This window comes from Bubalus bubalis, chromosome 15, assembly GCF_019923935.1.
Source record: "Bubalus bubalis isolate 160015118507 breed Murrah chromosome 15, NDDB_SH_1, whole genome shotgun sequence".
Classification (NCBI taxonomy): Eukaryota; Metazoa; Chordata; class Mammalia; order Artiodactyla; family Bovidae; genus Bubalus; species Bubalus bubalis.
The window spans coordinates 1,404,608-1,421,150 of NC_059171.1; the positions used below are offsets into that span (position 1 = coordinate 1,404,608).

The 16,543-nt window shown below is 42.8% G+C and overlaps 1 protein-coding gene across 1 annotated transcript in view; it reads left to right on the plus strand.

The window, feature by feature from the left end:
- Positions 1–16,543, plus strand: part of CHMP4C (charged multivesicular body protein 4C) — a 32,563-nt gene that overhangs the window by 8,384 nt on the left and 7,636 nt on the right. The window contains exon 2 of the mRNA XM_006074709.4: positions 15,755–15,932. Coding sequence (XP_006074771.3) covers positions 15,755–15,932 — 178 coding nt within the window. The remainder of the gene's footprint in view (positions 1–15,754; positions 15,933–16,543) is intronic.

Genomic DNA, 16,543 nt, shown 5'->3' on the forward strand with positions numbered 1-16,543 from the left:
AGAAGGAGAATAGGGCATCACAGGATGAGATGGCTGGATGGCTGCCAGGGTCCAGCCCCGGCTGATCCAGGGTATTCGAAGCGGGGACGGCGTCGGCGAGGATCAGGATACAATAGCTTCAATTAGATATTAATTAGAGATGTTAAGAGTAATAGAATGAAGATAGCTCAGTAGGAAAATTCAGTGGAGAAAAGAGGCTGAGTAGCCTGGTTTACACGGGAGACCAATAAAACTTCAAGACAAGAAGTTTGCACCACTTACGTAGGCCACAGGCGTCCTTCTGTTCTCCCGAAGGAGAGGAGACACTGAGGCCTCCCTGGTCGGATCTTAGAAGCCCAGGCAAAATTAGTAAGCATGGTGGGTTCCGTGCTCCAGATGGAGACTCAGCCAGAGTTTGAGAAGGAGAAAGACATTGGGAGACCAGTATTTTGAGGAACTGATCCCCATTCTTTATTTTCCATGGTCTACTTTTATACACTGAGATGTTATGCAAAAGTCACGCGGGGTCAGCAGACCTGACTTTTATCAAAGTCAGGTGCTTCATACAAATGTATACAGAGGTCTTAGGGGTGTTACATCATCTTTTGGCCAGGGGGGGCTGCTGACAATTTATGACCCTCTCCTTGTGACAGCGGTCAGTCAACCAGAACACTTATTTCTCCAGGGTGATTATTCTCAAAACAGACGCCACCCAAATAAAGTTACATCCCTATAGGGTGAGGGTGTAGTGGGTTTTAGTTAAAGAAAGAATTTACTTAGCGTAAGGTCTAACATGATTAATATCAAAGGTTAATACTTATTTCTTCTATATATTCATTAATGTGTGTAAGGGCAGGGGATATGGAGACTTAGCAACAAACATTGGCTCAACAAATGAAAAACCCCTCACCAATACAATTTCTAATCAGCCCACTATACTTATACCAATAGTTTTCTAACTTTTCTAAGGAACCTGTTTTTAGAAGGTTTAAAGCATCTCGTGCCTCTCACGGTTGGGAGGCTGTGAGCAATCACATGTGGCCGGACAAGCCTGTCAGGCAGGCTAGAGAACCTTCAGAGGAGTTTGTAGGTTGAAACACTCCTGTCACGCCCAGGAATTATTATTAACTGGAGCTCGAAGTTAACTCCTTCTCCAGAAGAGGTGGTGGGGGACAGCCCCCCGTAAAGTCAGAGGTGTTGGTGAGAGCACAAAGTAGTAAAGTAGGCAGGCTCTGGTTATGGGGGTAGATGCTCGAGGATTTCCAGGGGGACTCCTGAGGCTCGATCCCGCCTTTGCGTATGTCGAGCCTCCTTCCTCATGACCTTTGCCACGGGCGGAGTGCCTCACTCTGGCCCCCAACAGATGGCATCACTGATGCAATGGGCATGAGCTTGGGCAAACTTTGGGAGATGGTGAGGGCCTGGCGTGCTGTGGTCCATGGTGTGGCAAAGAGTTGGACACGACTGGGCAACTGAACAACAAAAAGAATGTATGAGCGATTTCTTTTAGTTGAATCAGCTGCCCTTTTCTTCTTGTTGTTGTCAAAGTATTTGTTAAAATATACTGAATAAAACTTCCCAGGTGGTGCTAGTGGTAAAGAATCACCTGCCAATGCAGGAGATGCAAGAGATTAGATCCCTGGGTCTGGAAGATCCCCTGGAGGAGGAAATGGCAACCCCCTCCAGTGTTCTTGCCTGAAAAATGCCGTGGACAGAGGAGCCTGGCGGGCTGCAGTCCATGGGGTCACAAGAGAGTGGGACACGACTGAAGCGACTGCGCACACACTCACAAGGACAGAGCCTGGTGGACGCTCCCAGAGCCTTCAGTCCAGGGTCCTGTCTGCACGGAGCAGCTGTTTCACGTGAGGTTCAGCTAAGGCGACATTACCAGTTTGACAGCTCAGCACTCAGTGAGTTCAGTCACTCATCTAGCTGTGAATGCACCTGACCTCTATCTCTGGCCCATATACCTTACTCCTCTGTTTTTTTCTCTTTTCCCTAACAATGCCTCAGCATACCTTGTGAATTATCTTCCTAAAACCAAACTATATTCACACGCCTCTGGTTCACAAATGCCAGTTTATGAATAGATAGTGTGTTAGCTTCATCAGCTTCACCTGGAGAGCTTTTAAACTGCCCCAGCAGGAGATTCTGAGATCTGGGATAAGTGGTACTCATAGCTTTCTGGGTGATTTTGATATATTCAAGGTTAGAAAGCCAGTGGGTGGTCCATATTTTTTCTTAGGGTCAGCTTTGAGTAACCCAAAGAAAAGAAGCCTATAAGATTAGGTTTTGAACTCATTTTTCATCTTTGTGAACTTGAATTGACTTCTAGTTACCACTGGCTTCTTTTCTACTTCCTCGGAAACTAGAGTATATAGTGTTTCTCTTCTAGAATCATTCTTTCAAGTACCTGTGGCACAAATTTTGACAGTTTGCTGATGTATTATAGTTCCTTATATGAGGCTAATTGTTGCTATTTTTGTATTATATAACATTTTATATATACAGTTAACTTTTTCTGTCATGAATTTGAAGCAATATTATAAATATAGGAGCATGCATTTGTTATTATTCTTCATCTAAATTCCACAAAGCTGAAAAAAAGAGCACCTTATTTTAGGAAATATTTCCAGTCAGCAAAAATATAATTTTCCATTATTTATGCTATCTTACAGTTTATTGAGTCAGCCACAATAAAATAGAATAAGATAGAAAAGTTACTGCTAATACCATGATTATGCCAAAATCCCATGACGTGTTGTAGCTTTAAGAAACTGGCAGGAGAAGACCCTGAGCTTGTCCTCAGGTGTGCTTAGTATTATTAGTACGTTTCTCAGTATTTAGGACTACTTATTTCAGATCAGATTTTATTTTCAAGATAACACAATAAAACACAACTCAAAACATATGAGATATAAGGCAAGAGCTCCAATTCTGAGTTTTAAAGTTTATGATGCCTTGCTTTGGGGCTCTGGTTTGGAAAGGACATAATTAATCCAATTTGGCACTCAATTTTTGTTATATGCTTAAGTACACATGGATTTATTTGTGCTTTTAAGGGACAAAATTACCACCAATGCTTAAAATATATAGATAACATTGAGGATTTATTTTCTAAAGTCACACTCTCAGTCTTCTGCTTTAGGAAGCTGTAGTCATAACTTCTAGTATATACTGGTAATTTTAGTTTCTCCTACTTTTTCTATCATTTGATAGAAGTTCTAATATACACAATTGGCTCAAAAATTTGCAGAAGGTGAAGGAACACCAACAACAAAAAAACAATATGGAATAAATATAAAGCAAATAGTAAACCATTTCCTGAGTAACTAACTTTCTTGTACCAGAGATTTTAATTACTTACCTCAAAGAAATGGTGCTAATAGGGAATTGTTGTTGTTCTATTGCTAAGTTGTAGCCAACTCTTTGTGACCCCATGGACTACAGCACATCAGGCTTCTCTGTCCTTCACTATCTCCTGGAGTTTGCTCAAACTCATGTCTATTGAGTTGGTGACTCCATCCAACCATTTTATCCTCCATGGCCACCTTCTCCTTCTGTCCTCAATCTTTCCCAGCATCAGGGTCTTTTCCAAACTCACTGGAAATATCTAGTACTTAGTCTGAAGTTTATATGTTTATACTTTAAAGCAGTAAGAACTCTTAAACCTGGACCAGAGGCTTTCTCAGCTCACGCTAAGCCTTTGTCTCAAATAGTTCTACCTTGTGGGTATTTCCAGTGAGGATGGGAAAAAGCTAAAGCCCCACCCGTCACCTGCTCTGTGCAGCCTCCGTCAGCTCTTCTGAATCCAGCAGTCTAGTGACTGAAATACCAACGGTGTAACTGCTACCCTCAGACAAAACAAGCTCTCCAAGAGCAAGCAAGCAAGAGTGGTGACTTTAGAAGTATAGGAAAGGAAAAGTGGGTTATTCTCTGCTACAAGTTGGGAATCCCTGCATTAGAAGTTCTTTATTTGCAAATTAAAATTTAATGCCAACTATCTAGTTTAAATGAATGAAGTTTACACTTTTGTATTTGATCACTCATAAAAGAGACAATTGTATGGCCAAACATTTGGCAAGCACTTTGGATATTCCATTCTCTGTTTGAACATGAGCTTCTAGCAACTCTGTTTGCTTCTCTCACATAGTGCTGCGTGTTGCTTGTCATAGTGGGTGTGCCTTTTTTGCCTTAGCAGGAACCTTGTTCAGCAGTCTTTCTCAGTGAGCAGAACTATTTACATTACCAGTTCTTTCCATCTATTTCATTCCTGTAAAGTGGAAGTCAATATAACCTTGGAGTTTGAATAAAGATATTATCCTAACTCAGAACTTCTACTGTGTTAACTGCAGGAAGAAAAAAAGTTGCGATTATGTTAAGCCAATTTATACTGATATGTAGCTCAAAGGTCATACACCCAAGAACCTGTTTTATCATTTTTTGAGCAACTGGACTGCTTTATTTTTGTGAACTATATTTGCTGAGTGTTTTTCTCTCACGTTTGAAAAACTAAAGAATAGTGCTTATCGTTCATCACCGATGTCAAGTTAAATGTGTTGTTTAAGAATTAAAGGTATTGATAGTGGTAGCTTGCTTTGGGGATAGGAGCTATGGAGTGCTCCAGATTTGCTGATCACAGGATCTCTGGGGAACAGTCATTGAGTCACAGGCAGTGGGAGCAAAGGGGGCTCTAGGGTCAAGGTCTGTTGCCTGTGAGGAGCACCTACAAGGCACAGCGACAGTCGTTGGAAATACTGGTTCATCATGTGAACAAGCAATACTCATTGACAAGTATAAAAGAGAGGCACATCACACACACATATATACACACACAGATACGCACAGGCGTATACATGTATGCACATGCACACATGTACACATGCATGTATATACATACACACATGTCTTCATATGTACAGACGTACACAAATGTACACACACACCACACAAAGTTCCATCACAGGTGCCTGTGTCTACCCTGTAGAATGGAGCGTAATCAGCTGTTTCAGAGTTTTTCTGCTCAGCGTTGGCTGGGGCCAGGTTTCTCCTTTTCTCCCTGTACTCTCGGCAGTGGCCCACGGAGCTGCCAGCGTGTAAGGCTACGAGTAATACTAGTGCGAGAAGACACATTCATTCAGTTGGTTGTGTATTCTGCCGGTCACTTAACTGGGTTTTTACAAAGAATATCAAGTAGCCCTTAATGAATAGTTCGGTATCATGTTCCAACATCAAGTTAATTTACTTGCCTGGAAACTGACCTTGGAAGCAATTAATTATTTAAAAAAAAAGGAATTTCAGTGGATATTTAAAATGAGTCTTTTATGCAAGCCTTTCTTCCTTTTTTGTCAACTCAAGGCTGATGGCACTTTGAGGTCATGACCTTCTCCTCTCAGATTTATCTCCTCTCATGATCTCTTGGGTGACATCCTGACAGTAAGCACTCACTCATCTCCGAAAGAGTCTGAGCTTTCTAGGATGACAAGATGGACATTTCTATTGGAAAACAACTTCCGCTTCCCTTGTCTCTTTCTTTCTGCGGATGGGTGAGGACACCTCACTGTAATCTTTCACACTGTAGAGTATTAATCAATACTCTTTTTTTTTTCTTTTTACACAAAATTCAGCCCAACCTTACTAGCTGCTTAGTAACATTCTTCTTCCAAATGCCCTTTCCTCATAATGTCTCTTACTTACTTTGTCCAGTCTCATTCCTCTTTACTGTTTTCTTGGGCATCTGCTTTGCCACTGTATAATCCGCTACATCATTTCTGTGGGCTAGTCTCCTTTTAACTTGCTGCTGCTGCTGCTAAGTCACTTCAATCGTGTCCGATTCTGTGCGACCCCATAGACAGCAGCCCACCAGGCTCCCCCGTCCCTGGGATTCTCCAGGCAAGAACACTGGAGTGGGTTGCCATTTCCTTCTCTGATGCGTGAAAGTGAAAAGTGAAAGTGAAGTCACTCAGTCGTGTCTGACCCTCAGTGACCCCATGGACTGCAGCCTTCCAGGCTCCTCCGTCCATGGGATTTTCCAGGCAAGAGTACTGGAGTGGGTGCCATTGTCTTCTCCGTTTAACTTGCTGGTCATCCTTTTTTCGTGACATTTAATATTGGTGAGACCTCCAAAAATGGGATCTTGCTTCTAAGTTTCAGCTAGTGTGGCAAGCTGGCGTGATTTGCTCTGGTGTCTAATGTATCTCAGCCAGAAACTTTGCATCATTGAGTAGGAGACTTGCAATAGGGAAGAGGGTGGAGGGCCTTTGTGTAATACCTTTCCTCACTCATGGTCCTTACTGGGCTGTGTGTTTGAGAATCCGTGTAGACAGTCACCCTGACCCTGGCTTCATCTGCGTCACCTCCTCTGTGAGAGTGTCCCTTGCCCTCCGGAGAGTTGATGCGCTCCTCCGTGTACCTTCTGTGCCTCGTACTTGGCTCATTCTTTTCCTCTGTGCCTCCTCTGCTGCTTGAAGGGAGCGTGTTAGTCGCTCAGTCATGTCCGACTCTTTGCGACCCCATGGACTGCAGCCGGCTAGGCTCCTCTGTCCATGGGATTCTCCAGGCAGGAATACTTGAGTGGGCTGCCATTTCCTTCTCCGGGGGATCTTCCTGAGCCAGGCATTGAACCCTTGTCTCCTGCATTGCAGGCAGACTGCTAACCATCTGAAGCACCAGGGCAGTGAAGGAGGCACCTTATACACACTAGTATCCATTGAGACAGTTCTGTAAGATGGTGCTGTTGCTGAGTGATGGATAAGTGATTGAACGCCCGTTTTATCTTTTGCTTCCTCTGAGATCGTAGCCTTCTTTCTTCGTCCCTGCAGTGGCCTAACACAATGATGCTTCAGTACATATTTGTGGAGTGACTGAAAATGAACAGATGAGCAATATATATTTTATATAAATATAAAATATATATATATATTAACGAAGAAGGCCAGGGAGAATTCATTAAGGCCTGGCCCTGGACAAATAAATGAGTGTTAGAATTCTGTAATATTTCACGGCTGTTTCCCATCTAACCTGTGACTTTGAAGAGAGACATTTTGTTTTTATTCCGTTTATGGAATGCTCGTGGTGGTGCTTACTCAGATTGTGTTTTTTTGAGAACAATAGCAGGGAGCCATAAATTGAAGCTACTGGATAATAAATCAAGTGAGTTTTATGTGAGTCACAGGACTTGCGTTAAAGTTTCTCATATAAAACAGCACAATTATGAGACTACTCAGTTAAAAACAAAAGAGAACCGTGAGCAATTATGCGTGGCATGCGTCAATTAAGCGCTGTCTAGGATTAAATCTTCAGGCTTCGTCTTTTTAGGCCGTCTCCAGAAATCACCCATTCCTGGGAGACAGAGGAGCTGCATAACGCAGTTGCATATTTCACAAACAGTTTTGTCTATAGTTCCTGGGTATGATGGTTCCGAAAAGGTTTTTTTGCCACCTGATGGATGAACAATGGACATGTTTCTACATCTGGAATGAGCAAAGAACAAATCGACCTTTCTAACCGGGATGCCCTGTACCTTATCTGAGCAGTGAAACTGCCGCTCTTCTCGGCTGTTTGAAGTTATTTTTTTAGTGGGTGACTGAAAGCCTTCCTCCTCTGGCAATGTGATAAAGTCGCATAGGGCTAGTTGAATTTTGGTTCAAGTGGGTAGTTCTTACATTTCAGCCCCAAATGCTCAGTGCATGTACAAGAAGGGCTCTTCCTGGATCCTTCGGCAGAACACATACGGCGCGTTGTTCCGCAACTCCATCGCTGAACGAACATCACTGTTAGGCAAAGAGACAAAACCCCTTCAAGATTTTCCCCTCAATGAGTACAGCAGATTCCTTTGCTTTCAAAACGATGTTCCCCAGGTTTCATCAGCTGTCTGAAACCACATGTAGGAGCTTGGAAGATTGAGTTGCACATTTTACGCAGGTTAAATTACAGGATTCTAAAAGTGTCCTTCTTTGCGGAATCTGGAGGCATGGTTGATTTGCAACATTTGTTGCATGTCTTTGGGGAAAAAAAATACAGCTGTTTCCTTCCTAGATTGGTTATTAGGAAACAAAGCCTGTCCAACTCATGGTGGGCGGTAGCATCATCATTTCATGAGAAACAGTTCACAGAGAGACTCCTGACATGTACACCTCTTGGCTCTGAAACAGAAGCCTCTTGTCTTAGCTTACTGTGCCAGATGGAAGCTACAATGAGTGCCCGTTGTCCTGGGGCTGGGTTCAGCCATGCAGACCTCATCAATTTGGCTCACACAAGGTTTTTTTGAAAATGTAGCTTAGTTTTTAAATTTGAAGGATTTGGGATGCAAACCCAGATGTCCGGCTTGTTTTGAGCGTGCGGAGAGCTGGGTGTGCAGCTTGACGGCAGCGGTGGGCGGGAGCCCAGCTGTGTGGCCTCCAGGGGTCGGGCTCGACCTCTCCTGAGGGCCCACTTGTTCCTGCGGCCCCGGGTGCTGGGCAGCGTCCACTGCCGTTCACTGTCACTCTTGCACTGTTTTGTGATAGCCGTGAAACACCGCCCTGTCTCTTCCTCAAAGGTGAGAAAACGAAGAACGCTCTTCCCCTTGACCTCTTTCTCAGTCACTTACCTTCATTACCTGCTGGCTTTCAGAATTTAGGATTCTGATTCAGGCCACTGTGTAGCTTGCAGTATGTGGATTATAGTGTAAGTTGAGACCTCACATACTGGTGAATTTTCAAATTTCTCCCAATTACTTTGAAGAGCCAAATCCATATGTGAACACAAACATTGAAAACTGTGTCCAAACCAAAACTTATTATTATTAATTAAAAAACATTGGCAAGGTTGGGCGTGACAGCATGTGGCTTCCACCATGTGGTCTGACATCTTGTGAAGGAGATGGTGATAATGATGAAGGTTTCTAATATTTATGAATCACTCACCAGGCGCCAGTCTACGTACTTTACATACCTTATTTAATTTAATCTTCAACAATAATGTGAGTTTTATTCCCATTTTCCCATAAGCAACTGTGTAAGGCCACGCAGCAGTGGAGGGGTGGAGGCTGATTTGAAAGGAGGCAGCCTGACTCCAGAGTACAGTGTCCTGTTTACATCCTCCGTATGTTATTGTTGTTGTTCGTGGGGGCTTCCTAGGTGGCTTAGTGGTGAAGAATCTGACTGCCAGTGCAGGAGATGTGGGTTTTATCCCTGAGTCTGAAAGACCCCCTGGAGAAGGGAGTGGCAACCCACTGCAGCATTTTTGCCTGGAGAACCCATGGGCAGAGGAGTCAGGCAGGCTGCAGTCCATGGGTTGCAAAAGAGTTAATGTGACTTAGCAACTAAGCACAACAGTTATTGTGCAAGTGAGGAAGCATCGTTTAAGCCGAGTTAAGGTCACACACTAAGGGTATTACACACAGGTTTTAATTGGTATAGGTAGGATTAAAATGTCGATCTAGTGACCCCAAGGAGAAGGCAATGGCAACCCACTCCAGTGTTCTTGCCTGGAGAACCCCAGGGACAGAGGAGCCTGGTGGGCTGCTGTCTATGGGGTTGCACAGAGTCGGACACGACTGACGTGACTTAGCAGCAGCAGGAGTGATCCCAAAGCCCCGTCTTTTCTACCAAATTATATTTCTAGATTTGTAGAAAGTAATCTAAAATCAATTCTTACTAGGAAATGTGGCATATTTTTAAATGAAAAAGTTTTGTAAAGTTCTCAAAAAGAAAATGTCTTGGGGTTGGTGGTCCCAAAAGAGCATAAACACTGAGCCTGCTCGGCAAGGCAGGGAGGAGGCGGACGCTGACATTCCCCTTCGGGGCTGTTGGGTGGAGACGTGTGTTTAGAGTTTAACTTCTGAGGATACTCTGCTGTATCGCAGTGTTTCGTACTGTACCACTGAAATGTAGAGCTGTTCCGTAATAGTGTATTCCTGTTATGGTGAGCTATGGTGAAAAAACAGGTGACTTGTTGCCCCGAGGGTCTCAGAAACAAGATATCCACGGCCTGAGAGTTTGAGATTAGCGGATGCAAGCTGTGATAAGCACGGATAAACAACATGGTCCTGCTCTCCAGTGCGGGGACTGTACTCAACACCTCAAGTAAATCATAATGGAAAAGAGTATAAGAACGAACGTGGAAGGGTGTAATGGAGTCACTTTGCTATCCAGCAGAAACTAATGCAACATTGTAAATCAACTATTTTGTTGTTTAGTGGCTAAGTCATGCCAGACTCTTTGCTACCCCAAGGACTGTAACCCGCCAGGCTCCTCTGTGCATACTTCAGTAAAAAAAGAAACAAAAAAGAAATAAGATATACAGTCTCATTAACTAAGGAATGTTATATAAATCATGGTTGTTAGTAACAATATTTAGTTGCTCAGTCTAAGGCGGTTTCCATAAATGATCACTAATTCTTAGAATAATCGCCCAGCCTCTGGGGGATTCTGTCTTCCTTTTCCAGCACAGCAGACTGAAGCTCAGAGAAGGGAACTGACTTATCCAAGAATATACATCTATTAAGTCACGGAAGAAAAATTCACGCTCTGGCCTTGAAGGTCAAAGCCTTTCCAGTATACTGTGCTGTCACGGCGCACACAACTGTCAGGTTTATTCACTTAACATTCCTTCATCCTGTCTTCTGTGAAATGGATCCATGACGGTGTTTACTCCTGCAGTTTTTGTGAGAGCTAACCGTATCGCATGATGCGCTCGAAGCAATTCACACCAGCTTGGCGTGTAACAAACTGTGGCTCAGCTGCTGCAGAATCCGCCTGCATCGCGGGAGACCTGGGCTTGATCCCTGGGTCGGGAAGATCCCCTGGCGAAGCATAGGCTACCCACACCAGTATTCTGGCCTGGAGGATTCCGAGGAGTGTATAGTCCACGGAGTTGCAAAGAGTCAGACCCGACTGAGCGACTCTGACTTCACTTGACTTCAAATGCTCCATAAAAGTTGGTTTTTGTTTTGTGTTTCGTTTGGCCGTGTGCCCTGAGCTGGGTCAGGTGCTGGGGAGAAAGGGGAATAAGATACTGTATCTTTCCACAGGGGCTTGCACTCAGTGTGGGGGAGATGGGGTCGGATAGATTTTATTAACACAGAATTGTAGTCCTGTATGAGGCCCGCTCACAGTTGTGGCCCCCGGACGGATAGCACGGCTCTGCTGGTCCACCGTGCTGAGCTGCTCCGCAGAGCAGCTCTGTGTGATTTTGTAGGAAGGCCCTTGTGCCAGAGGCCTCTTTTTTTTTTTACTTTCCTTCCTAAAGGAAAGATTAAATAAATACACAAAAACTGTTCTTAAAGTTAGGAGTAAGTGCTGTTCATGCGATCCTGGAAACTGTGGTGTTGGCCCCGGGGAGGAGGCGAGATGACCCTGGACCTTCCCCGCTGGCGGAAGGGCTGGGGAGGAAGAGTTACCACCACGAGGGAAGCAGAAGAATGTCCACACCTACAGCGTCCTTGGCAACTGCAGGAATGCCCGGCCTGTGTGCTTCCTCCCCACCCCCGAAAGCAGGCCTGCGCATTGGCGCGCCCTGCCCAGGTCTCTGGGGAGGCCTCATGGAGAAGCACGCCTCTGTGCTTCTGATCACAGCAGCTATTGACATCAAACCACGGTGTCTGCTGGCTCATTTCCTTAATGTTGCTTCCGATATCCTAGATTGTCCTAAGACTTTTTTTCTTTTTCTTTTTAGTTTTACTGGAGTAAAACCTAAAAGAATTCTTTTTCAGAAATGGTTCATAAATATAAACTCTCTAAATACCTATGCGTCTCAAGATGACTTCATTTGTTTCAAACTTAAATAATTGCTTGGATTTTTACAGAATGCTAGCTTCAGCACATTGCCAAAGTTACAATGCTGTTGCTGTTGGAGAGCCAACATGTCTTAAGTTTACTAATAGTATCAGTCTCATCCGTTTGTCAATAAACGTTTCGTTTGTTTCCTCTCTGGAAACATTTAAGATTTTCTTTTTTTTTTTTTTCGCGGTGGAGGTCTAGGTATGTGCCTTTTATTTTTTGTTTTCCCATCTATGTGTTCAGTGAGTATTTTTATTCTGAAGAATCATCTTCCTTCGTCTTGGGGAAACTGTACTCTTTAATTTCTTTTTCATCATGTCATCAGCAGTAACTGTCTTTCATTTATTTGGCCACAGGACATGGCTCCCAGGGTCTTAATTCCCCAACCTGGGATCAAACCCCGGGCCTCTGCAGTGGCAGGCTGAGTCCTAAGCGCTGGGTGTGCAGAAAAAGTTCCAGCGCATTCTGTGATTTCTTTATTGCTACTTCCCCTCCATTATTTCTGCCTATTTTCTACTAAAACTGCTGCTTATTTTTATATTAGTATCCACACTTGCCCTGAAACATTCTCTCTCTTTTGAACTTCCTGTAAGATGGATGTTGGATTCGTTGGTTCTGTCCTCTAATTTATTAAATTATCTGTCTTTTTGTTCTCTGTTCTGGGAGAATTCTCTAACTTTATATTCCAGGTCACTAATTTGGTCTTCAGCTGTATTTATTATTCTACCTTTTAAACATTTTAATTAATTTTTAGTTATGTCTTTAATTTCTAAGAACTGTTTCTTATTTTCTAGTTGCTCATTTTTAAGACAGCCCATTCTTGTCTTATAACACAATAGCCTCTTGATCTCCCTGTAGGCAGTAATGTAACTTTTGTTTTTAACAGATTTTATTTAACATATTTTATTCTCTACATTATCTCTCTTCTCTTGGGTTCATGATATTATAGGATACAAGAAGCAGTAGTAAGAAAGCAAGCCAGCAGACACACTCAGTTTAGTGTAAGTAACTGTTGAAATTGTGTCTATGAAGCTTAATGCAGTTGTTAAGAAATATTTCCTTAAAAATTGAAAGAATAATTTTAAAAACTGGTAGTCATCTGGAACTAATAAAAGTAAGATTATTTTGTCACGCAAGTGTATGTTCCTCGGTTCTATGTCTCGTCACAACAAAGATTTGGAGCAACGGACATTAAAGCCCTCGGCGCATCACAGCTCTCGGGTCTTGGACAAACCGTGTTACAGCTTTAGGCAAATCAGTGTTACAGCTCCATTTTATTTAGAAGATAGCAGGAGAGTGAGTGACAGAGAGAGAGAAAGAAAAGAGCACAGGCACGCGGGAGAGAAAGTCCGAGAGAAAGCGCTTTGGCTCCTCCTTTTATATGTCTTTTCCTCCACCTGGGCCTGCACTATGCAAGTTGGGCTTAGCCAGGAGTGCTGTTTGTTCTGCCTGAAGTCTTCACTCTGGTCCTCGGACCTTCCTCTGACCTTCCTTGTCTTTTAGCCACTGCCATTTTGGACTCTTTTTCCCTATTCTACCTACCTAACAATTTCAATCAAACACTTGGGGTTTTGGGGTGTTAAGACAATCTTGCTTAGGAACAATTAGTTTTATGATGCTGCTGTGTCGCTTCAGTCGTGTCCGACTCTGTCCAACCCCATAGACAGCAGCCCACCAGGCTTCTCCGTCCATGGGATTCTCCAGGCAAGAACACTGGAGTGGGGTGCCATTTCCTTCTCCAATGTGTGAAAGTGAAAAGTGAAAGTGAAGTCGCTCAGTCCTGTCCGACTCTTAGTGACCCCATGGACTAGCCCACCAGGCTCCTCGGTCCATGGGATTTTCCAGGCAAGAGTACTGGAGTGGGGTGCCATTGCCTTCTCCAAATTAGTTTTATAGATACTGATTAATTTTCAACATGTATAGAAAGCTTAAGTTTAATTTTAAGCATATTATTTAAATACAAGAGTATCCAGTAGGAGAATAAATTTAGTATGTGTAACTATCATACAATTAAAGGGGGATAAAATAAACAAAGGAAAATTAATCTTTATATAGACAAGAAAGCAAAAAGAAAATAAAAAAGCATAATAGAAAACACAAAAAATGATGGTAAAAAGACCATTTTGGACCAATATCAGTTATTATAATAAATAAAAATAACTTAAAAACTTACCTTAAAAGTTGGAGACTATCCAAATGGTTAAAAATAATCATACACATTAAACATTCAAATATATTCTACCTGTTATAGGCATACCAAAAAAAAAAATTAGAAAAAATTTTGAAATTGAGGTACACATAGAACTATTACAGGTAAATTAAAAAAAAAAGTTGAAATATTAATTTTCTTTAATCCTAGTATATAGTATATAAGTATTAATTTTATATTAAGTATTAATATAAAACAAAATGGAATTTAAGGTAAAAAGGATTAAATGCACAGCAAGTAATAGGTCAGCCCACTCTAGGATTCTTGCCTGGGAAATCTCGTGGACAGAGGAGCCTGGTTAGCCACAGTCCATGGGGTCACAAAAGAGCTGGACATGAATTAGTGATTAAACAATAAACAATCACAACAAAGAAATATTTATTTATTGATCACTAATAAAAATCCAACAAGAAAGTATAATGGCTAGGAGTCTTTGTGCACCAAACAAAAAGCATTGGAATAAATATACTAAATCTGTTGGAAGTGCAAGAAGAAACTGTTCAAAACAGAGAAGAGCCTTCTCTCAGAAATCTCTGTTGCAATCCCGTTTCACTCTGAAACCATAAAACTGTTTGCGTTCTTTTGTCAGCTCCATTTGATTATCTTCACGTTGGCATTCTTCTGCTGCTCTTTCCTGTACTTTCTGTAAATGCCTTTTCAAAACTCACATTTTAAGGCCTGTTTTTCAGGGTGCCTTCAAAGGTGCTGTAGTCAAATGGACTCGTTAGCTTTGTGATTTCTGAAAGATGCGTGTTAAGATTTTGCTGAGTGCTGATGAGAGGGAATTTGGATATCATTTTTCTGAAGGCAACAGTCTTTTCCCTCAGCAGTCCGCCATCTAATCCTCGAGGATGACTCTTGATTTCATGACATTTAAGATTAGATGTAACCTTACTGATTGTCTCATAGTCACTTCAGATCAAGACACGGTTGGCTTGCTAGGTTTTGGACTGTTACTAAATTCAGGCAACTCATAACTGTTCTGGGTCTCAACTAACTTGTCTTTGAAATAAGAATAACTTTGCACAGTGGCAGTATCATAGCCAGTGACGCTTATTCGAGGCGCCATTATTGCTAACTGAAATAAGAATATAGGGCTCAGATAGATATCCCTTCAGGCTCTTTCTTTCTCTAAAGCTTTATTTTCATATTGCACAATAGGTACTTCTATTTTTACCTAGTCTTTTTCTAAAATCCAACTTTAACAAAAATGTTTCTGTGGTATATATTATAGAATATGGCATTCTGACTTTTCATCCTCTGACACCTGGCAGATTTTTGGGAGAATAACAAAATGTTTTAGGGAGTGATAGTTTGTGCAAGCAATTGCAAGGACAGATGCTGCCTCTACGTTCCTCAGGTTTATTTGGAGTCCACTTTATAGGCCTAGCCGCTGTTAACGGAGAAGGCAATGGCACCCCACTCCAGTACTCTTGCCTGGAAAATCCCATGGACGGAGGGCCTGGTGGGCTGTAGTCCATGGGGTCGCTAAGAGTCGGACACGACTGAGAGACTTCACTTTTGTGGGTTTCTACAGTGCCGAGTCCATGGTTCACTCACTCACTCATCTGGCACTCGGTTGTGTCTGACTCTTTGCATCGCCATGGACTCTAGCCCCCTGGGCCTTTCTGTCCATGGGATTCTTCAGGCAAGAACACTGGAGCGGGTTGCCATTCTCTTCTCCAGGGGATCTTCCCCACCCAGGAATTGAACCTGGGTCTCCACGGTTGATGCTGAGTAAATGTCTTTTGAGTAAGTGAGCTTATGTAAAGCTCCTTATAAATGTGGCTTCTCCCTTATTTAGCTGCATTACAGGCCCTGAAGAGGAAGAAGAGGCTTGAGAAGCAGCTCACTCAGATTGATGGCACACTTTCCACCATTGAGTTCCAGAGAGAAGCCTTGGAAAACTCATATACCAACACGGAAGTGTTAAAGAATATGGGCCTTGCAGCGAAAGCCATGAAAGCCGTTCATGAGGACATGTGAGTGACCGCGATCTCCCTCTGAGTCTTACGTTCCCTCAGAGCTTTGGAACTCTGATGGCTTGGGCAGGGATGGGCTTACTCATTTGAGACTCTTTGACATGTTGGAATGGAATGCTCCCACAGAGAAAGAGCAGAAGTTTTAATATATTAGCCAAAGAAGAAAAGATCATGAGAAAATAAAGGGCACTCATTTTGCCTTTAATGTTTTCCAGGCCTCACTGTTCTCTGATACTCCACCTGCAAATATTTTCATCCTGTAGTTTCAAAAAGGCTTAAGTGGTAACATCCGTGCGGGTATTAGAACTGTACATTGTGGCTGTCAAACTTGGCAGAAGTGAAGCTGCTCAGTCATGCCCGACTCTTTGCGACCCCACGGACTGTAGCCTACCAGGCTCCTCCATCCCTGAAATTTTCCAGGCAAGAGTACTGTGAGTGGCTTGCTGTTTCCTTCTCCAGGGGATCTTCCCCTCCCAGGGTCAAACTTTGGGAGGACTCAGAAATCATTACTAAAGAGAAATGAGATGCCCACGCTCCTTTGAGGAAGCTTGGGACTGGGCCTTTTTGTTTTCAACCAAGTTCTCCAGGTGATTCTGATACTAACAGGGTTC